This window comes from Scyliorhinus canicula, chromosome 2 (genome assembly GCF_902713615.1).
Source record: "Scyliorhinus canicula chromosome 2, sScyCan1.1, whole genome shotgun sequence".
NCBI classification, from domain to species: domain Eukaryota; kingdom Metazoa; phylum Chordata; class Chondrichthyes; order Carcharhiniformes; family Scyliorhinidae; genus Scyliorhinus; species Scyliorhinus canicula.
In genome coordinates, this window is record NC_052147.1 from 82,292,366 (window position 1) to 82,316,040 (window position 23,675).

The 23,675-nt window shown below is 48.7% G+C and overlaps 1 protein-coding gene across 5 annotated transcripts in view; it reads left to right on the top strand.

Moving 5' to 3' along the window:
- The window catches only part of strn3 (striatin, calmodulin binding protein 3), a 292,821-nt gene that overhangs the window by 229,434 nt on the left and 39,712 nt on the right, over window positions 1-23,675 (top strand). For all 5 annotated transcript variants that reach the window (XM_038781429.1, XM_038781437.1, XM_038781440.1 and 2 more), the window contains 2 exons: window positions 19,277-19,324; window positions 19,656-19,777. In XM_038781429.1, the coding sequence (XP_038637357.1) occupies window positions 19,277-19,324; window positions 19,656-19,777 (170 nt within the window). The remainder of the gene's footprint in view (window positions 1-19,276; window positions 19,325-19,655; window positions 19,778-23,675) is intronic.

Here is a 23,675-nt window from a genome sequence, read left to right on the forward strand (position 1 = left end):
GGTAACTTCAAACTTTACTGTGTCTCTATCCCTGTTTGCCTGTTGCACAGGCTCCTTACTCTGGGCTAGTAAACCAAAAGACGGGCTGGCCAGTATGTGTGGGTGCGGAGGGAGGTTAGGAAGAAGTGTGTGAGGGGGGGGGTTGAATCCTCTATTACCAGAGAATATGGAACATTTGACTGAAAGCTACATGAGAACATTAAATAAAAAATTTTCAAAGTTCTTTAAAACCAGATTCTTATAAATAATCTCTGAATATATGTTGATCTATAATAACTGAACTTGTATACAAAATGTTGTTGTTCTGCCTTATTTGCTTTTTGTTATTAATGGCATCTGGGTCATATTGGGCAGCACGGTAGCATAGTGGTTATCACAAATGCTTCACAGCTCCAGGGTCGCAGGTTCGAATCCCCGCTGGGTCACTGTCTATGCAGAGTCTGCACGTTCTCTCTCCCTTGTCTGCGTGGGTTTCCTCCGGGTGCTCCGGTTTCCTCCCAAAGTCCAAAGATGTGCTGGTTAAGTGGATTGGCCATGCCGAATTGCCCTTAGTGTCCAAATTGCCCTTAGTGTTGGGTGGGGTTACTGGGTTATGGAGATAGGATGGAGGTGTGGGCTTGGGTAGGGTGCTCTTTCCAAGAGCTGGTGCAGACTCGATGGGCTGAATGGTCTCCTGCACTGTAAATTCTATGAAATCTATGAAATATTACTTTTCAAGTGCTAGAAAATTGGGAAGCACAGCTCTATCACTCAAAGCTGAGTTGTTGTTGAGTTATCTGAGAAGGAAGTGGAGCAGAAAGATAAAGAATGGCTTGAGGAACCAGAGGATGCAGAGAAAGAGCACAATGCAGCAGCATTAGGGCTGCCAGAGTAATAAAAAATTATTGAACAGTTTCTCCCGAATAATCACTCCCCCACCTAGTCATCAACATTCCTTCTCAAATCTGACCCAGTCCCAAAACAATGTTTAATTTTTTCGTTTTTTTTTAGACAGTATTTTATTGAGGCATTTAGAATTCTAACAATTTTAAACATCAAATTTCAAGAACAAAAACCCAACAATATAACCAAAAAAAAACCCACCGATAACAAACCCCCGCCAACATGGCTTACACAAATAGAGTCACTTTCCCCAGCCCCCTGCCGTTGTTTCTCCTGCCCTTACTCGTCTCCCCCTTCCCCACCCCCCCTTCCCCATGCTGACAGCTTAATTTTTCTCAAAAAGGCGATGAACAGCTGCCACCTCCGAGCAAAACTCTTCAACGAACCCCTCAAAGCGAATTTAATTTTCTCGAGTCTGACAAACCCCGCCATGTCGCTAACCCATACCCCCGACTTCAGGGGTTCCGAGTCCCTCCATCCTAGTCGGATCCGTCTCCGGGCCACCAGGGAGGCAAAGGCCAAGACATCAACCCCTCTCATCCCCTGGGCTCCCGGATCTTCTGACATGCCAAAGATCGCCACCTCTAGATTCGGTGCCACCCTTATTTTTAATACCTCTGACGTAGACATAGACATGAATTTACAGTGCAGAAGGAGGCCATTCGACCCAACGAGTCTGCACCAACGCTTGGAAAGAACACCCCACACCTCCACCCAATCCCCGTAACCCAGTAACCCCACCTAACCTTTTTGGACACTAAGGGCAATTTAGCATGGCCAATCCACCTAACCTGCACATCTTTAGACTGTGGGAATAAACCAGACGTCGGCAAATCCCTGCCAAAATCCACTCCGCCTCGGACATGCCCAAAACACATAGACGTGGTTCGCAGGCCCCCCTGCACAGTGCCCACATCTACCTCCACCCCCTCAAAGAACCTGCTCATTCGGGCCACAGTCATATCTGCCCTGTGCACCACATTAAATTGTATCAGGCTGAGCCTGGCACACGACGAGGATGCATTGACTCACCTCAGAGCCTTTTCCCATAATCCGGCCTCCAACTCCCTACCCAACACTTCTACCCACCTACTCTTCACCTCCCCTATCAAAGAACAAAGAAAAGTACAGCACAGGAACAGGCCCTTCGGCCCTCCAATCCTGCGCCAGCCATGCTGCCCGTCTAAGCTAAAATCTTCTACGCTTCCGGGGTCCGTATCCCTCTATTCCCATCCTATTCATGTATTTGTCAATTTGTGTATTTGTGGGGCTCCATCCTACTCCATCAGTTCCTTACAAATCTCTGAGACCTTCCCCTCTCCTACTTCTGTTCTCGACACCACCATATCCTGTAGTCCCCGGTGCAGCAGGTGCGGGTAGGTCGAAACCTGCCTCGGCATCAAATCTTCACTTGTAAATACCGAAACCCATTCCCACCTGGCAACTCAAACACCTCCTCCAGCTCCTCCAAGCTCGGGAAACCTCATCAATAAACAGATCTCCAAATCTCTCGATCCCTGCCCGCTGCCACCTACAAAACCTCCCCATCCAGCCCACCCACCCTCCAACCCCATGTGCTGTCTCCACACCCTCAGGACTGCCACTACTTCCGGGCTTTCAGAGTACCTGGCCGGCGAGAATGGCAGAGATGCCGTTAACAGTGTCCCTAAACTCATGCCCCTACATGAGCCCGCCTCCGCCCATTCCGAAACCGAACCCTCCCCCGCTTCCCACTTCCTGACCATCGCAATATTCGCCGCCCAGTAGTAATTGATAAAGTTCGGAACAGCCAGCCCACGTTTCTGCTCCAGCAGCACCTCTTTAAGCCGTGAGGTTTTACCAACCCAAACTAATCCCGAGATCATTGTATTCACTTTTTTAAAAAGCACCCTGGGGATAAAAATTGGAAGGCACTGAAAAACAAACAACAACTTCAGGAGGGCCTTCATTTTAACTGTTCGTACCCGCCTCGCCAATGATAATGTCCGTACCCGCCTCGCCAATGACAATAGGAGCGCATCCCACCTCCGAAAGGCCCCCATATCTGTTCTACCAACCGATCCAAATTCAGGTTATGCAGCTGTTCCCACTCCGGCACCACCTGGCTACCCAAATACCGAAAGATCCCCCTACCACCTTGAAAGACCCCCCCCCCCCCCCCCCCCCCAACCACCACCACCACCGTACTATCCCTTGCTAGACCCTCAATGCTCTGTGCCATTGCCAACAGCTCTGTCGCCAAGGCAAACAACAGTGGGGAAAGTGGGAACCCCTACTTGGACCCCAATGAAACCTGAACTAGTCTGATCTCACCCTGTTCGTCTGCACACTCTCCATCGGTGCCTAGTGTAGCAACCGGACCCAGTCCGCAAAGCCCTGCCCAAACCGAAACTGCCCCAGGACCTCCCATAAGTATTCCCACTCCACCCGATCAAAGGTCTTCTCCGCGTCCGTGGCCACCACCACCTCAACTTTGCATCATAACCTCCTAATGTTGGTCACCAAATGCCTCCCCTTTACAAACCCCGTCTGGTCCTCCCCTATTACCCCTGGGACACAATCTCCAATCCTCGTGGCCAGGATCTTCGCCAACAGTTTGGCATCTACATTTTACGGAGAGATCGGTCTGTATGACCCACAATTTTCCGAGTCCTTATCTCGCTTTAAAATGAGGGAGATCGACGTCTGTGCCAAAGTCGGGAGGAGCACTCCCAACTCCTTTGCCTCATTGAAGGCCCTTACCAACAGTGGTCCCAACACCACCGAGAAATTCTTGTAAAATTCCACCGGGTACCCGTCTGGTCCCGGGACCTTACCTGATTGAATTGCCTCCAGCCCCTCCACTACTTCTGTCAGTTCAATTGGGGCCCCCAGGCCCTCCACCAGCCTCTCATCAACCTTTGGGAACTCCAACCCTCCCAGAAACCTCCTCATTCCCTCTTCCCCGGCTGGGGCTTCCAACTCATACAATTGTCTATAAAAGTCCCAAAACACCCCCGCCGGGTCCAGGACCGTATTCCCACCTGTGTGCTTCACTTTCCGAACCTCTCTCGCCGCCTCTTGCTTCCTCAACGAGTGCGCTAACATCCTGCTCGCTTTCTCCCCATACTCATATACCGCCCCTCAACCTTCTCAACTGCCCTACTGTCTACCCGTAAATAACAGCCCGAATTCCATTTGCAACCTCTGCCCTTCCTTTAACAGCCCTTTCTCCGGGGTCGCTGCATATCTCCTGTCCACCTGCAGGATTTTTTCCACTAGCCTTTCTATCTCCGCCATCTCCCTATGTGCCCAAATCAAAATAACTCCCGCCTGACCACTGCCTTCACTGCCTCCCAAACTGTACCTGCCGAAACCTCCCAGGTGTCATTAATCACTGCATAGCCCTAGATTGCCTTCCTCACCCGCTCGCACACCTCCTCCTCCACTAACAGACCCACATCCAGCCTCCATTGCTGGCGCTGGGCCCACCCCTTTGCTCTTTGTAAATCCACCCAGTGCAGGGCATGGTCCGATAGCACTATCGGCGAATACGCAATATCAACCACCCCTACCAACAACGTCTTAAAGTCGTACCCCTACAATCAACCGATGAGAGTCCAGGGGCGAAATTCTCCGACCCCCCGCAGGGTCGGAGAATCGCCTGGGACCGGTGAAAATCCCGCCCCTGCTGTGGCCGTAATTCTCCGCCACCCGGGAATTGGCGGGGGCGGGAATCACGCCTCGCCGATCGGCGTGCCCTCCGCGCCGATCAGCGAGCCCCCTGCGGCGATTCTCCGGCCCGCGATGCGCCAAAGTCCCGCCGCTGAGAGGCCTCTCCCGCCGCCGTTGTTTCAACCACCTCTGGTGGTGGCGTGTTTGGCGACGCGAGCGGGCCCCCGGGGTCCTGGGAGGGGGGCGCGGGGCGATCGGACCCCGGGGGGTGCCCCCACGGTGGCCAGGCCCACGATCGGGGCCCACCGATTGGCAGGCGGGCCAGTGCCGTGTGGACACTCTTTTTCTTCCGCCACCGCCACGTCCTCCACCATGGCGGATGCGCCGGTGGTGGCGGCAGCTGACGCACTGGCGCATGCGCGAACCGGCGAAGGCCTTTCGGCCAGCCCCGAAGCCGGGCTGCGGGCGTCAAAGGCCGTTGGCGCCGGTTTTGGCGCCAGTCGGCGTGGCACCAACCACTCTGGCGTGGGCCTAGCCCCTAAAGGTGCAGAGAAGTCCGCACCTTTGGGGAGGCCCGACGCCGGAGTGGTTGGCGCTACGCTGGGACCCCCCGCCCCGGCGGTTAGTGGAGAATCCCGGCCCAGGTCAGGGATCATCCCCAGCACTTGCCTCATAAATTCAACATCGTTCCAGTTCAGGGCATAGATGTTTACTATCACCACCAGCATCCCCTCCAGTTTCCCACTTACCATAATGTAGCTTCCCCCAGAGTCAGCAACTATATTTCTCACCTCAAACGCCACCCGCTTATTGACCAAAATCGCCCCCTTTCATTTTAGAGTCCATTCCCGAATTAAATACTTGCCCAGTCCATCTCTTCCTCGGCCTAGTCTGGTCCCCCACCTTCCGGCGAGTCTCTTGTAGCATGGCCACATCCGCCTTCAATCTTTTTAAATGTGCAAACGTATGGGCCCTCTTGACTGGCCCATTCATTCCATGCACGTTACACGTGATCAGCCTCTTGCCCTCCCAGGTGCAGCGCTTTGTCTGCCTGGCCCACCTCATTATTTAATCCTTGTCTAGGAACCGGTGCAACCGCACCACCATCACCCATGGCAGCTTGTTCCCCTGGGGCTTCCTCATTAGCGCCCTAGGCACTCAATCCACCTCCAAAGACCATGCGAATGCACCCTCTCTGAGCAGCTTCTCCAGCATCCTCCCCACATACGCGCCAGCATCGGCTCCTTCACTCCCCTCCGGCTAGCCCACGATCCTTATGTTCAGCCTACGTGACTGGTTCTCCAGGTCTTCAAACTTCTGAAGCCGCCTCTGCTGGTCTCACATCAGCCCCATCTCTGCTGCCATCGAGGCAAGCTGCTCCTCGTGTTCCCTCGCCACCACCTCCATCTTCTGAATCACCTGACCCTGGGCTGCCAGCTTCCTTTCCACACGGTCGACCACCACCTTAATCAAATCCACCACCCGGGCCAGGTCCTCCAGACTCTTCTTGAGTTGCTGTGTGAACGTCTCATTCAGGAAGCTCACCAGCTGGTCCGTTGATCATTGAGACGGCAGGGCCGCTCCCTGCCCCTCCGTCATCTCCACATGCGTTGCGGGCGCCACGCCAGCTCCAACCGACTGATTCTCTCTTTTTCGACCGCATCTGGCCCTCAGCTCCATACACCAGTGGGTCAATCTCTTCCACTCACTCTCCTACACCTTTTTGTCTCCTCATATTCACCTATTAACTGGGGGAAAGGTCCGAAAAAAACGCCACAAGCGGGAGCCACCAAATATGCGACCACTCACTCCACAGCCACCACCGGAAGTCCCCTTTATTTTTTCCTAACCCTCTGAAGACAACAGCTAAACTAAAGACAACATTTTACTTTACTGCTCCAAAATACTCTTTACTTTGACAACTGGTTATAACATAGGGCGCGATTCTCCCAAAAGGGAACAAAATCCCCAGTGAGCGTGTTTAGCTGCGTATTTCCAGCATTCGCAGTGCCAAGAAGCACATCGCTATTCAACGCGGCTCGCATTGTATAAGGGGCCTGAACGGGGAATGCGTGACCAAGGCCGCATATAGGCGTTTTGAGCCCTCGTCACACCCTCTCCAACAACACCCAAGCCAGGCACCCTGGCCCGACCGCGCATGTGTAAAAAATGCCAGCTTGGCACCTTGGCAGTGCCAGGCTGACACCCAGGTGCCACTGCCAGGGTGCCCAGGTGGAACCAGCTGTGACAGGGCACCACCCTGCCCAAAGGGCATGCAGCTGGGGAACTTCAATCCCCTGGGAGACCCCCCCACAAGTGCCGTTCCATCTGATCCCCGTTTGTGGGGACCAGTGCCGAATAGCGCTCACCCGAGATCTCCGAGGCGAAGGGGATGAATTCCAAATCCTTGGGTTCCTCGGGAATCTGCACGTCTCTCAATTTACACCCATTCAAATAATAATCCGCCGTCCTATTTTTGCAACCAAAGTGAATAACCTCATTAATCCATATTATACTGCATCTGCCATTCATATGCCCACTCATTCACATTGAAGCATCTTGTGTCGTCTTCACAGCTCGCCCTCCCACCCAACTTTATATCATCTGTACATTTGGAGATAGTACATTTAGTTCTGTTGGCCAGATCATTAATATATAACGTGAACATTTGGGGTGCTAGCAGAGATCCCTGCGTACGGTGCGCCAGTAGTCACTGCCTGCCAATTGGAACAAGACCCATTTATTCCAACTCTTTGCTTCCTGTCTGCTAACCAACTTTCTATCCATCTCAAAACACTATCTACAATTCTATGCACTTTAACTTGACATAGGGATCTGGTATGTGAGACTTTGTCGAAAGCTTTCTGAAAGTCTAAATACACCACATCCATCGGTTCTCCCTGGTCAATTTTACGAGTTACATAACTATTGCCTATCTGAAAATTACCCTTAGGCAGAGTCCTAGCTCCTTTCTGTTGTTGGTTACCTATTAATGTTTCTGAGGTAGTTTTTCAGTGGCTACAAATGGGAAATGTTTGATTGCTGATCTTTAGGGCACTTGAGATGGGAATGATAGCAATTGTTGTTCAGATGCACCTCCAACATGCAGACCTCTGAGTGTAACTACACCACATGGATTATAATGATTCAAGAGGGTGGCTCACTTGCGGATAATTTGTGATGTGAAACAAGTACTGATCTTGCCGGAGACCCACTAATCCCATGAATGAATAAAGAAAGATCTGGTGAATTGTTCTCAGCGCCAGTCTCTGAACTGGTGTCTAAACGTCTATAAATTGAGTTATGCATCCTGTTCTGAAGAGCTGCTCCCTTTTTCTGCTTTCCAAAGGTTGTGTGGAGTTTCTGGACATGCAGTGGAAAAACGTAACCTGGTTTAGCTTCAATGATTTGGATGAGCAGAAACCACTGAAAGCAGCTTCTGAAAGCAGCATGATGTGAAAATGTGAGGTTTTAGGAGTAAGGGAATTAGGGGAATGTGGTCTAAAACCCTGCAGGACTTGTTCTCCAGCCTCATCAGATTGAAAGCTCCTGATACATCTCTGCTCACAATGTCCATCGCTCATCATTTATGTGGAGACAGCAGAGAATGAATGATGGCCATGTCATATAATTTCCTGCTCCCTCTTGTATATAAGATTACCCTATGAGAAAAATGGAAGTAGGCCAGCGCTTGTGCAGTGCGAAGTTTGACGGCATGCTTATTAAGGTAGCAAGGTGTTTCTGGTGCATAATCAATGGCAGAATTGTGAAGTGGTAAAGGAAGTACCAGTGAGGAGAATATTAGTGGGAGTACATGCAGATGAAGAGTGCTGATGATAGGAGAAGAGTGCTGTAATTGATTGAAGGAAGTATTGTGAGCAATGGAGCAAATATGTAATGAGCACCTGTGCAAGTTTCAGGAAAGAAATTCAACTTCCTGCATTGCAGTTAACATAGACATAGAACAGCACAGAACAGGCCATTCGGCCCTCGATGTTGTGCCAAGCAATGATCACCCTACTCAAGCCAACGTATCCACCCTATTAAGCTCTAGGAATGATATTTCTGGCACTTACTTGCTCTGCCACGTTTGCACAATCATACCACACAGCTAGCTTTGATATATTCTGGCTTGCTGGTGGATTGGAGATTCCCTTCTATTACTTTTGCCAACCTGCACCACTCATCCTTCCAGCACAGCATTAGAAAAATGAGGGGCCCTTGCAGATTTACCATTGGCCACAATCCTCAGTTATCCTTTCCTGCAGCTAAAGTGCACCGCCCCAAGTGCAGACTGCCATTAAACAGCATCAGCAAAACACAATATTGATGCCCCCCCCCCCCAAACCAATGAAGTGATCTGCAATGAACAGTGCAAGTAGTGATGGAAGCCCATTTATTTTAATGGTGGGAACACGCCTCACACAGAACTCATTCTACACCTGGAAATGTACATACACCAATCTCTACACCATAGATTCATAACTTTACAATTGTATGTGAACTAAGATGTAAGCTATTCAGTTGTATGACAAGTGTGAGTTAAAAATATAATTGGGTGATAATCATAACTTGAGGGAGGCTTGGTGGAGACATTTTATTTATTTGTTTTGTCCCCATTGCTGTGGGCTTGTGGCATAGGTGAGGTTATGTGTAAAGTTGCCATAATCCCAGGTAACCATAGGCTGCTTTCCCCTTTTGAGGAGGAGAGCTGACTGGTGGTGATTTAACCTGAGGATCACCACACCTCAGGAAAGGGGCACGGTTGAATAACTTCAGGTATGGGAATTGAACCCACGCTGCTAGTCTCCCTCTGAATCAGCAGTCTAGCCAACTGAGCTAAACCGGCCCCGGGTGAGGTTATGTACACAGATGATAGCAAATGATATGTGCTCAACCACACTGGCATAATGCAGCATTGCTTTAACATATTGTCTACTGTTGAGGGGACCAACGGTGATGTGTAAGAGCAAGTCGCACGAAAGGTGGCTCCCACCAGGGTCCTTGTTTTTCGATCCCTTTTGCTCGTTTTTTGGGGGTTCTTTGTTTTTAAATCCAGCTGGCAGATCTCGGTAACGGTTAGTCGACAGAGCTATGTTGAAGTTCCTGATAAAAAAGCCCTCTGGAAAGAAACCCCACACTGGTAACCCGGCAAGACAATTTGAAGGAGAGAAGATGGCAGAGGTGGCTGTGTCCACCATTGTAGGCATGCTAGCTGTGGTGATGATGAAGGAGCTAGAGAAGTTTGGGAAGTAGATGGACCGGCAGTTTGAGTGGCAAGGAAAAGAGGTGAAGAAGTCTTTTAAAACCACTATCGAGGAGGCATTGGGCCTGATCCGGGAGCAACTGGGTATGACTTCGAAAGCTGTGAAGGAGGAAGGTGAGGCGTTGAAGGGCATGGATAAGGTCTTGGAAGGAAAACTGACTCGAAGCCCAGAGATGGCGATACTTGCAGTGACGGAAGATACGGGAGCCCGGGGAGTGGGAGAGGCCGATGTTTTGCTCTTTGCCTCCCGGGTGGCCCGGAGACGGATTTTGCTGTGATGGAGGGACTCGGAGCCTCAAAGGTTGGGGGTTTGGGTCAATGACATGGCAGGCAGCTTACCGCGAACATCAGGCGCCTGCTGAACGTGATAATGACCCCCTCCGGGGAGAGAACACAAGAGGTGATCGTCTCCCTGGACGCAGAAAAGGCCTTCGACAGAGTCGAGTGGAAATACCTCATAGAGGTACTGGAGCGGTTCGGGCTTGGAACAGGGTTCACCGCTTGGGTAAAGCTCCTGTACAACGCACCCATGGCGAGTGTACAGACCAACAATACCAACTCCCAATACTTCCAGCTGCACAGGGGCACCAGACAAGGATGCCCACTGTCCCCGCTGCTGTTCGCACTAGCAATTGAACCGCTAGCAATCGCGCTCAGGGCAGCAAAAAATTGGAGGGGGATCCGAAGGGGAGGTAGAGAGCACAGAGTCTCACTCTATGCGGATGATCTGCTCCTCTATATCTCGGACCCACAAAGCAGCATGGACGGAATCATCGCGCTCCTGAAAGAGTTTGGAGCCTTCTCGGGCTACAAACTCAACATGAGCAAAAGTGAGATCTTCCCAGTACACCCGCAAGGGGGGGGGGGGGGCAGCACTAAAGGGGCTGCCGTTCAATCAAGCCCGACATAAATTCCGCTACCTGGGGATCCAAATAGCCCATGACTGGAAAGGGATCCACAAATGGAACCTCACCAGCCTGACGGAGGAAGTTAAAAAGGACCTGCAAAGATGGAACACACTCCCGCTCTCCCTCGCGGGGAGAGTTCAGACGATCAAAATGAACGTACTGCCCAGGTTCCTCTTCCTGTTTAGATCCATTCCGATCTACATCCCCAAGGCCTTTTTCAAAGCGCTGGACAAACTCATCATGGCGTTCGTATGGGGGGGTAAAAATGCTAGGATCCCAAAGAAGGTCTTACAAAAAACAAAAACCAGGGGAGGGCTAGCCCTCCCGAATCTACAATTCTACCACTGGGCAGCAACAGCCGAGCGAGTAAGGGGATGGATCCAGGAGCCAGAGGCTGAGTGGGTGCGTGCGGAGGAGGCCTCCTGCATGGGAACCTCCCTCCGGGCCCTCGCCACGGCAGCACTCCCATCCCCACCCAAAAAACACTCCAGCAGCCCAGTGGTGACAGCCACCCTCCAATCCTGGAACCAACTGCGGCAGCAACTTGGCCTGACCAAAATGTCGAACAGGGCTCCCATCTGCAACAACCATAGGTTCACACCAGCACTGACTGACGCCACCTTCAAAAGGTGGAGGCAGGACGGGGGGACACTGACAGTCAGGGACCTATACACGGACGACAGGATCGCAACACTGGACGAACTGACAGAGAAGTTTCAGCTAGCTGGGGGGAACGAGCTACGGTACCTGCAGCTCAAAAACTTCCTACGAAAGGAGACAAGGACGTACCCACAACCGCCACGACAGACACTACTGGAAGACCTACTGGACGCAAGTATCCTAGAGAAAGGGAACTGTAGTGACATGTATGACCGACTGGTAGATAGGGACGACACCGTACTGGACGCAACAAGAAGGAAATGGGAGGACGACCTGGGGATGGAGATAGGGTGGGGACTCTGGAGCGAAGCACTGCATAGGGTCAACTCCACCTCCACGTGCGCAAGGCTCAGCCTGACGCAACTAAAAGTGGTACATAGAGCCCACTTAACAAGAACCCGTATGAGTAGGTTCTTCCCGGAGGTGGAAGACAGATGTGAACGGTGCCAAAGAGGCCCGGCCAACCACGCCCACATGTTCTGGTCTTGCCCCAGACTCGTGGAGTACTGGACAGCCTTCTTCGAGGTTATGTCCAAAGTGGTGGGAGTGAGGGTGGAGCCATGCCCGATAGTGGCGGTCTTCGGGGTTTCAGAACAGCCAGATCTATTCCTGGGGAGGAGGGCGGACGCCCTTGCCTTTGCCTCCCTGATCGCCCGCCGTAGAATCCTGTTTGGCTGGCGGTCAGCAGCACCGCCCAGAGCTGCGGACTGGCTGTCCGACCTCTCGGAATCTCTCCAAATGGAGAAAATCAAATTTGCCATCCGAGGGTCGGACGACGGCTTCCACAGAACGTGGGAGCCATTCATGCAACTGTTCCGGGACCTATTTGTGGCCAATGTACAAGAGGAAGAATAGTCGGGGGAAGGTAGCGGGAGGGGCTACAGGTTCGGTACGGGGGTTCGATGGCTAGCTAAGGCCCAAAACCAAACTAAATAAACATGTTGGGGGGGGGGGGGGGCGGGCGCAGTTACTACTACGAAGATGCTTACCTGTAAATATGTATGTTAATTTTTGCGTGTTTGTTTGTTGTTTTTTTTTTTTTTTTTTTTTTTTGTTCTTTTTCTCTCCTAACAATTTGTAATTTGTTCAATATAAAATATGAAAACTGAATAAAAACATTTATAAAAAAAAAAAAAAAATGACATGGCAGGGATTATTAGGCTAGAGAAAATTAAGTTTGCCTTAAGGGGTTTAATACAGGGGTTCGCTCAGAGGCGGCAGCCATTCATCGACTTCTTCAAGGAAAATTGAGAGACGGGTCGAGGGGGGTGGAATGGAAGTGGCAAATAAGGGCAGGGAATCTAATGTATGGGTAGTTAGGGTTTAGGGCTGGAGGGGAGTTGGGTATGTTATTGTAGGTTATTTGCATGTGTTGGATCTCTCTTGTTTAAAATGTTAAAATTATAAATGCCTCAATAAAATATTTTCTAAAAAAAATGATCTCGCGGGGCATGACATCCATCGGGAATCCCGGGGAGGCCTCCTTCAAGACCTACACCCCAGTCCCAGTGGGACAAGGCCAGTAGAGTGCGCCCAAGCCATTTTAAGGATGTTTGTTCAGTTTTTAAAATGTTAGGACTCACCAAGAGAATTCTTGTAAAAATATATGGTGTGAGGTCTTAATCTCTCACACTTTTAAATATAATGTGGAGATGCCGGCATTGGACTGGAGTGAGCACAGTAAGAAGTCTTACAACACCAGGTTAAAGTCCAACAGGTTTGTTTCGTATCATTAGCTTTCGGAGCACTGCTCCCTCATACGCTGCAGGAAAGGATGCCACGAAGTGTGGTACATTGGCGACATCATGCAGACGCTGTGACAACGGATGAAGGGACATCGCGTGACAATCGCCAGGCAGAAATGTTCCTGTCCAGTCGGGGAACACTTCAGCAGTCAAGGGCAATCAGCCGCTGATCTTTGGGTAAGCGTTCTCCAAGGCGGCCTTCAGGACGCGCGACAACGCAGAATCGGCAAGCAGAAACTTATAGCCAAGTTCCGCACACGTGAGGACAGCCTCAACCGGGACCTGGGATTCATGTCGTATTACATTCACCCCCCCCCCCCCCCCCCCCCCCCCCCCCAACCATCTGGCCTGGGCTTTCGAAATCCTACCATCTGTCCTGACTTCAGACAATTCACACCTCTTTAATCTGCTCCATCTGGATCTGTAAAGACTTAATTACCTGCACAGACTCTCATTCTCATCTTGCATTTTTGACTTTGTTTATGTTTCTGGAACCTACTTCTTCATTCACCTGAGGAAGGAGCAGTGCTCCGAAAGCTAGTGAATCAAATCAAACCTGTTGGACTTTAACCTGGTGTTGTAAGACTTTTTACTGTACTTTTAAATATGTTTAATAGCACTATAATTCTTTGTGAATTGCTGAATTTAGTCTGCTGATTCAGCCTTTCTGTTTCACTTACCTAATTGCTGGCTATTATCACATACCGTTCCTTAACGGGAAGATTGAAGGGTTTGTTTGCTTGATTTGTTATTTTCCTATTTGAACAATCAGAGCCACAGGGCGTGATTTACCGACCCCATCGCGCCCGACTTGGTGACACAACAAGGCTGTTGAATCCCTCGAGAGGCTTCCCTGAGATTTGTGACACTTGAGACGTCTCGCGAGATTCAACTGACACTCGTGAGAAGTCTCGATTTAATCTCACCTGGGCTACTACTCGCAGTCTCCCCCATTCTCTTGGATGAGGACAAATATGAAGTATTCGTTTAACACTAGACCAGTGTCCTCTGGCTCCACCCACAGATTGCTCCCTTGGTCTTTCATGGGCCCTACTCTTTCCCTGGTTATCCTCTTCCCATTGATATAATTGTAGAATATCTTGGGATTTTCCCTACTTTTACCAGCCAAAGCTTTCTCATATCCCCTCATTGATCTCCTAATTGCTTTCTTAAGCTCCACCCTGCAATTCCTGTACTCCACGAATGCCTCTGCTGATTTGCTCCCCTTGTAACTTCTAAAACGTCTCTTTTCCTTCTCATCATATCTTTTTTTTAAATAATTTTTTTTTTTGAGATTTTCCAAAACATATCAAAAACAGAAAATAACAACAAGAAACCAGTATTAACAACAACAAAAAGAAAAACACACTAACCCCCAAAACCAAACCCCCCCCCACACACACTAACTACAAAAAGAAGAAATAGATAAACACCCAGCATATTCAATAAACACATATCACATACACATTTCTCCCTTCCCCCGAAACAAACCCCCCCCCCCCCTCAAACCGGGGTTGCTGCTGCCGCCAGTCTATTTCCCTACCGTTCTGCCAGGAAGTCCAGGAAAGGCTGCCACCGCCGAAACAACCCCTGTACTGATCCCCTCGGGGCAAATTTCACCCCGCCATAACATTGATCCAGGCCTCCACACTTGGGGGCCTCGCATCCTTCCATTGAAGCAAAATCCTCTGCCGGGCTACTAGGAACGCAAAGGCCAGGACACCGGCCTCTATCGCCTCCTGCACTCCCGGCTCCACTGCAACCCCAATAATTGCGAGTCCCCAGTCTGGCTTGACCCTGGATCCTACCACCCTCGACACCGTCCTTGCTACCCCCTTGCAGAACTCGTGCAGCGCTGGGCATGCCCAAAACATATGGGCGTGGTTCGCTGGGCTCCCCGAGCACCTAACACACCTGTCTTCGCCCCCGAAAAACCTACTCATCCTCGTCCCGGTTATGTGGGCCCTGCGCAGCACCTTGAACTGTATGAGGCTAAGCCTCGCACAGGAAGAGGAGGAATTCACTCTCTCCAGGGCATCCGCTCATGTCCCCTCGATCTCCTCACCCAGCTCCTCCTCCCATTTACCCTTCAGCTCCTCCACCGAGGCCTCATCCACCTCCTGCATGACGTGGTACACGTCCGAAATCCTCCCCCCTCCAACCCACACCCCCGAGAGCACCCTGTCCCATACCCCACGTGGGGGCAGCAGAGGGAACCCCTCCACCTGCCGCCTGGCAAACGCCCTAACCTGATGTACCTAAACATGTTCCCCGGGGGGAGCCCAAACTTCCCCTCTAACTCACCCAGGCTCGCAAACCTCCCATCTACAAACAGGTCCTGCAACCTCCTAATACCTACCCTGTGCCAGCCAGGAAACCCGCCATCGGTGCTCCCTGGTACGAACTGGTGGTTCCCCCGTATCGGGGACTCCATCGAGCCCCCCACCTCCCCCCTATGCCGTTTCCATTGCCCCCAAATTTTGAGGGTAGCCGCCACCACCGGGCTCGTGGTATACCTAGTTGGAGGGAGCGGCAACGGCGCCGTTACCAGCGCCCCCAGGGTTCTCATCATATCTTGAATGTCTCTGATCGTCCATGGTTCTCTGGCCTTGTTACTCCTTCCTATCACTCTAGAGGGAACATGTTGGGCCTGTACCCTCCCCACTTCCTTTTTGAACAACCCCCATTTATCTTCTGTAAATTTCCCCACAAGTAGCTGTCCCCAGTCTACCATGGCCAGATTCTGCCTTATTTTCCTAAAATCAGCTCTCCCCAATTCAAAACGTTTTTTTTGCAACTTGTCCATTTGTTTGTTCGTAACAAGTTTAAATTGTACCATGTTGTGGTTGCTATGTATGAATGAAGTAGATCTTGTTGATTCATTTGTCGATGAATCCTTCCTGGTGGTGAATCCGACCTGCGGCCCAGCCAGGAAGCAGGTAATTCAAAACTCTGATCGAGACAAATGAGTTTTTATGCACCTGTGTTTCGTTTATACGCAAAGCAGCTCTTAACTGTCAGGCTGCTGATACCAACTTGTTGTGAAGGTTTAGAATCTAATTAACTTAAGTATTGATGTTTAAAAAGTAAAGTTTTTGCCATAAGATCTTTCACATCCACTTGAGAGGACAGATGGAGTTTTGTTTTAATATTTCATCTGACAGATGATACCTTTTCCTCATTCCTCTGTATTGCCCTGAAGTGTCAGCCTAAATATTGTGATCTTGGCATTTCCCACGCAACCTTTCCTGTGTTTCGCGGAAGCAGATGCAGCTTGCCATTCGCCAGTGGTAGGATTTTCTGGTCCCTCCATTGTCAATGGGGTTTCCCACTGAATGCATCCCTCGCCACCCGGGAATCCGTCTTCGGCGGGACGGGAAGAACCCACTGGTGTGAACAGCTGTAAAACTCCGCGCCAAGTCTCTCAAATGGAAGTTGACCCATAAACCTCTGACTGAGAGATGAGATTATTTGTTATTACTGAGAATGGCGTAAACTTGAACTTTCAGTATGCATATTAATTGCTATGCCTCCTTCGTTACAACAGTGCTTACCTTACTGCACTACATTTCATACAAGGAATTAACACATGGAATAAGCATCTAGTTTAAAAGTTCAGATGCCAACTGCAATTCGTTCTGAATCAGAAGCTTGTGTTAAAATGCCACTCCAGGGCGGCACGTTGGAGTGCCTCACAGGACCCGGGTTTGATCCCGGCCACAGGTCATTGTCTGTGTGGACTTTGTGCACACTCCCCTTGTCTGTGTGTGCCTCACCCCCACAAACCAAAAGATGTGCAGGGTAGGTCATGCTAAATTGCCCCTTAATTGAAAAAAAAATTGGGTACTCAAAATTTAAAAGAAATGCCACTTCAGAGCATTGGCACAAAATCTAGACTTCAGTTGCAGTACTGAAGAAATACTGCGATGTCAGAGAACCATGCCTTCTCTCAAGTGGATATAAAAGTTATTATGGCACTATTTCAAAGAAGAGCATGTTAGTTCTTCCCAGTGTCTGGCTAATATTTATCTTCAACAACAACACCAAAACAGATTATCGGGTCATTATCACATTGCTATTTAAGGATATTGCTGTTTGTGAGGCAAATTGCTGTACCCAAATTGGCTGTTGCTTCCTACAATAGTGGCTGAATTGGCTGTAAAGCATTTTGGAATGCCCTGAGGTTGTAGAAAGTATTGTGTGTCTTTTTTTCCGAATCAGTTGGTAGTGTCCAAAAATATTGCTGAAATATCGGTGAGAATGGTTAACATACTCTGTAGACATATTACTAGACAAGGCATATGAGTATTTGCAATGGTCGAAATTCTCCAGCTGTTGCATTAATTTTTCCTGTCGGCAGTACAACTCTGCCCCGCCGGGTTTCCCAGCGGTGAAGGGTAGCTTCAATGGGAAATCCCATTGACAAGTGACTGGAAGAGAGAATCATGCCGCCACTGAAAGGAGCGCCGCCGAGAAACACGCTGCTGGGAAACCGGGGAATCCAACCCAATATCTCACCAAATTTTCATGTTTTAAGATTAGCCAAACAGGGAATGAAACCTAACTTGAGAAAATTGTCCATCAAAATTCTCCAACTAATATTCTGTTAGAATGTGAGAAGAACAACCTTCAACGAAAATATTCCCATGGAAATTTCTTCCCCAATTAACCAACTGTTCAGTCTATTTAATTTTCATGTCTGTCAGTTTTTGTCATGTTCAAATGGACAGTTCATTTTCTGTCTTGCCAAATTATATTTTATGCTGGTTTTGGTCTACTTGCCCCTCTTCATATTACTCTGTCTCAGTTCCCTCATAGCTATTATCTTTTATCAACTATAGTCGCTTGATTCTACTTTAGCAAAATTTCCCTTTCTCAATAGGTTTCTTTCTACCAAGATGATTGAGCTCAAAGTACAATGGTGGGCAACAACTTCACCCAGCATCATACTTATCTGACTGCCTCCTTCTGCACAAGTAATTACCAAAATAGAACATGAGAATTAGAAGGAGGAGTAGACAATTCAGTCCCTCAAGCCTGCTCCACCATTGAATACGGTCATGGTTGATCTCCCGTCCTCAACTCCCTTCTCCATAACCCATTACTAATTAAAAATCTGTCTATCTCCTCAAATTTGATCTTAAAGTCCCGGCATCAACTGCACTCTGGGGAAGTGAATACCACAGATACACAACCTTTGAGAGAAGTAATTTCTCCTGATCTCTGTTTTAAATCCGCTACCCTTATCCTAAAACTTCTCGTTCTAAATTGCCCCACAGTAAACATCCATTCTAAGTCTACTTTGTCAATACTTTTTATCCTCTTGTATACCTCAATTAGATATCTTCTCATTCTTCTAAACTTGAGAGAATAGGCCGAAACTGCTCAATGTCTCTTCACAAGACAAACCCCTTATCCCTGCAATCAATCTAGTGAATCCAATCGCTATTTGTTGATGTGCCATTTGTCAATGTACTCTGTAGTAGACTTTTTGTCTACTGTGTACGTTCCCTTGGCCGCAAAAAAATGCTTTTCACTGTACTTCGATACATGTGACAATAAATCAAATAAAAGTAAAATCAACCTCCTCTGAACTGCCTCTAATGCAACTATATCTCTCCTCAAATAAGGGGCCCAAAACTGTACATGGTACTCCAGGTACGGTCTCACCAATGCCTTCTATAGTTAAAAACATAGAAAATACAAACAGGAGAAGATTATTCGGTCCTTCAGGCTGTTAAGTATGATCATGGTTAGTCATCAAGTTCAATACCTTGATCCCGCCTTCCCTCCCATATCCCTTGATCCCTTTAGCCCCAAGAGCTATATCTAATTACTTCTTGAAATTACACAACGATTTGGCCTCAACTACTTTCTGTGGTAACAAATTCCACAGATTCACCATTCTGGGTGAAGAACTTTCTCCTCAACTCAGTCCTAAAAGGTTTAAAAGGTTTCTGTTGCAAGCTTTTATGTGAGCACACATTTTCATGGTAGTGTTAAAGATTAGTTCTGTTTTGCTAAAATTGTACGTGGCGATTCTCCATAGTTCCACATACATATAACAAACAAATAGAAGACATGTGGCAAGTATAGTCAGCTAGCTTTAACTGCAGCAAAGAAACTTGAATATTCGGTTAATAGTAATTCTTTTCTTTCAGGAGTACCTCATTAGATGTGGAGCCAATATATACATTCAGAGCCCATATGTAAGTAATATCAGCTTCATCATATAGTTCATTTTATAATGAGAATATACAACAAAAAATATATAGAAAAATAGAGTAAATTGTTTTACTCATAGTTAAATTAGGATATTTTGAAAACCTAAATAATTCTTTATTCTTTAATAATTCCAGTGAGATAAATTAATATTATACGAACATACAAATTAATAATGATTAATAATGTATGACCTTTAGAATAGTTAATATTAATTGTTTAGCAAGCGCTTACTTTTAATAACAGTGAATCACTTGATGTTAACTTCCTATATTGCATAGATTACATAATTATTTTACTGATTCTTTTTGTTTCCAGTGGACCTGTACTTTCTTTGGCAATTAGTTCTAATGGTGAGCAGTGTTTTAGTGGTGGAATTGATGCAACAATACGATGCTGGAATATGCCCGGTCCCAATGTTGATCCATATGATACATATGGTAGGTACTAAATGGAAAACACATTTTGAAAATTGCTGCTTGTTCTTTACTTGTCCAGTAGTGTTATGGATAGGAGAAGGCTTTAATTTAAACATCCTTGATTTCTCCTCACATCACTGTCCATAAACTCAAAGGTGTTTTGATTTTATTTCCCCATTCATAAGCATGGAATATTTTCAGTTTTGGTTTCGTAGACAGAGGCAAAGACTCCCACAAGAGGCCAGGCTGACAGGGTACAACTCACTTTATTTCACACTAGTCACAATAATCACTCCTCTCCACACTCCACTACCCAAAGGGTCTCCTTCCCTGAACTGCTTCCAGGTTAGGGTTTATATTCCGTGGGGAGCTCCTCCAATTAGGGGGGAGCACCCCGCCGCCTAGTTACCCGATAATCTCTCACTCATGAATTTCAGGCTTGTCACGTACAGGCTGTGTGTTCTCTTGAGCGCCTGCTGCTTCTGGCTGTAACCCTGCTTCTAGTCCTGGTGTGTTATTCTGCACGCTGGCTGCCTTTTCCGGACTTTGAAGCCTAAACAACGGCAAGAGAGAACGGTGCTGCTACCGGTTGGATGGAGGAGAAGTTGCTTGCAGGGGTAAGAAAGGATGGAGTTGCCTGCCTGCAGTTGCCACGGCTGGGACTCAAACTTGTTACTGCCTGCCTTTCTGCTTACCGGCTGGGAGTGAAACACGGGGTGAATTTTGGTTGGCCGCTGCTGGGTTCAAAGTGGAGGAGAATGGACTCGCTTTTGCAGTTTTAGACTGGATGGTGTCTGGAGACTGAATGCCGGAACTGAGAGCAATACGGTGGTGGCTCAATCGACTATGTATACTGATGTTGGTTTTGGTTTATTGTTGAGGGAACTGACTGTATGGTTATTATCGTATTTTTGTTGTGTATTATTTTGGGCAAAGTGGCTGGGTGCTTGCCAGTCGTGGCCCTCCTGCTTTTGTGCACTGGGGGTTGAAGGGGCCTTCCCAGTGCTAGTGAGGGGGAGGGGGTGTTCTCTCTCGCTCTCGCTCTCTCTCTCTCCCGCGCACTGCCTGTCCTTTCCCCGTGGCCTGGGCTGCTTGTTGGTGCCTTCCCACCGATGTGGGGCTGCTGTTGAGGCAGGGTTGATATGTGTCCTTTTCCGATGGTCTGTACTGCTCCTTTGGGCGCCTTTCCACTGATGTAGGGTTATCGTTCGGGAGTTGGAGACAAAGTGGCCATATGCTAGCTTTGCAGCTGGTGGTTTGTTGAAAGGACTGTATTGGGTTGAACTGTACCCCCTCTTGGGAGAGGAGGGGGTGTTTTTTCTGTCTCTCTCTCTCACATTGTGCCCTGCACCGGTCTGTCCTTTTCCGGTGATGTGTGCTGTTTGTTTGGGCGCCTTTCCTTCAATGTAGGGCTGCCATTGTGGTTGGTGGTGGTGTGTGTGTGCTGGCTTGAGAGCTGGTGGATTTGTTTTTTTTTTGTATCTTGTCAATGCTTTTCGCATATTCCTGATTTTCCTGGCTGTTTTCAGCATGTTTCTGATTCTTTTGTATTTTTTGAGTTATCAATAAATTTAAAATATTTCACCTTGCCCGAACTGCTTCCAGGTCGGGGTTTATATTCTGTGGGGAGCTCCTCCAATTAGGAGGGAGCATCACCCCCTAGTCACTTGCATTGCCTATTCTCAGGTGTGTAGGAAGGGAAGTGGATGCTATGCAGCTCTGTCCCTGTAGGTAGTTGTACAGGTGTGATCTAATTATGATTAATAACTCCACAACAAACTTAAGATAGGGTAAAACCAGAGGGTTACTTTATTTTACTCACACTCAAAATGCAGTAAGAGGGTTCATAATGTTTCCCCCTTTTTGCATTCAAATAGTAAAAGACGGATAGCAGAAAGAAAGAAAAAAATACAGGGCAAAGACCACAGAGAACATAAGAATTATTGTTTCACACGAGTCCAGAGTCCAAAATCGAAGTCCCAAGGGTATATTTTTTCCGAGTTAGCAGGTTGAAGACAGATAGTGGATAATTCACTTTTCCAGTAGAGATGACTTCCACATTGAGATGGACCCGTAGGGATGAATTCGACTTTTAGGTGCTGATACAGAAGTTCCAGTCCGAACTACATGGACATCCCTGCCCAAAAAGTAAGACTCAATCATAATTCTTAATTTAGTATATAAATGACTTCTTATTCGTTCACAGGATGTGAATTTTTGCATAGGTTTCATGCCGTGTCCATCGCGAGCTGACTCTGATTCACTCACCCCAGTATCACTTAAGCACTTTAATCAAGGGGTGGCGCACCATTTAAATGCCTCCCCAACACTTGTTCCAATTCCAGTCAAGAGGATGGGTGCTAGGAAGGCTGTCCCAAGGTTCTCTGAGGGAGCATTAAACAGAATTCTTGAGGAGAGGCAGGACATCCTGTTCTTCCAAGCAGGCCAAAGACCCACCAGCAAGGTTACCAACCCCACACGGGACGCGTTGGCAGCCCTGATGAGCGCTAGCTCCCTGCACAAGATGACAGGCATCCAGTGCAAGGGGAGGATGAATGACCTCCATGCAACCAGGATAAGTCACTCTTCTCATTTGTCACCACTTATCCATTCATACACCCATCACACATGCCCGAACTGAAAATCCTCTGGCTTTTTGAGGAGAAATCTCTCCGTTTTGCCGGCAAGGAAGTGGACCTCTCCACTTGCTCTGAGGCCAAGGTGCATGCAAGGGGAAAAAGTGAGGACAACACAATAAGCAACTTGCCAACCTCCCGTTACTCCTCTCTCTATCCCCTGACGTTATGCTCCTGCCATGCACTGATGCCATTCCCCTTCCCATGCAGGAAAAGCTGTATTCTGATCCATCCATCAGTAAGGTTTTTGAGACCAACAATGAGAGTAGCACCAATACAAATTCTCAGTCATTTCCATGGAAGAGGCATCACAGCTATCATCTGCACCTTTCACCAATGCAGTGACTTTTACATTGGTGGAAATTATTAGCAGACAGGCTTCTGGGTCACTTACTGGTGAGCACCGCACTTCTGATGATCCATGTCAGGCGGAGGCAGGTATGTCCCAGGGGCCCAGCACTCGGAGGACACTGTAGGCCAGGACTCTGCTGATCGCCAGTTCAATGACGTGCCTCTGGACTCGTTCATCCCTCAGCTTCTGGAAGTCCAAATGCAAATTTGGGGACATCAGGAAGGAATGTCTGCTTCGCTGCTCGAACTGCAAGGCTAACTGGAGGAGTCCTTTTTGCCTTTATCTGAGGAGATTGTGCTGATGCTCTTGAGGCAATCTGGCCAACACTTCGAGGGTGGCATCTGCAGGGAAGACCTTGGTGCAGGACGTTCACTCCATGGTGCAGGACGTTCATTCCATGGTGCAGGACGTGCGCTCCATGGTGCAGGACATTCGCTCCATGGTGCAGGACGTTCACTCCATGGTGCAGGACGTGTGCTCCATGGTGCAGGACATTCGCTCCATGGTGCAGGACATTCGCTCCATGGTGCAGGACATTCGCTCCATGGTGCTGGACATTCGCTCCATGGTACAGGGCATTCAGTCCATGGTGCAGGGCATTCAGTCCATGGTGCAGGACGTGCTGTCCATGGTGCAGGACGTGCTGTCCATGGTGCAGGACGTGCTGTCCATGGTGCAGGACGTGCTGTCCATGGTGCAGGACGTGCTGTCCATGGTGCAGGACGTGCTGTCCATGGTGCAGGACGTGCTGTCCATGGTGCAGGACGTGCTGTCCATGGTGCAGGACGTGCTGTCCATGGTGCAGGACGTGCTGTCCATGGTGCAGGACGTGCGTTCAATAGTGCAGGATGTGTGTTCAATGGTGCAGGGCGTGCGTTCAATGGTGCAGGGCGTGCGTTCCGCGGTGCAGGGCATCAACTCCATGGTGCAG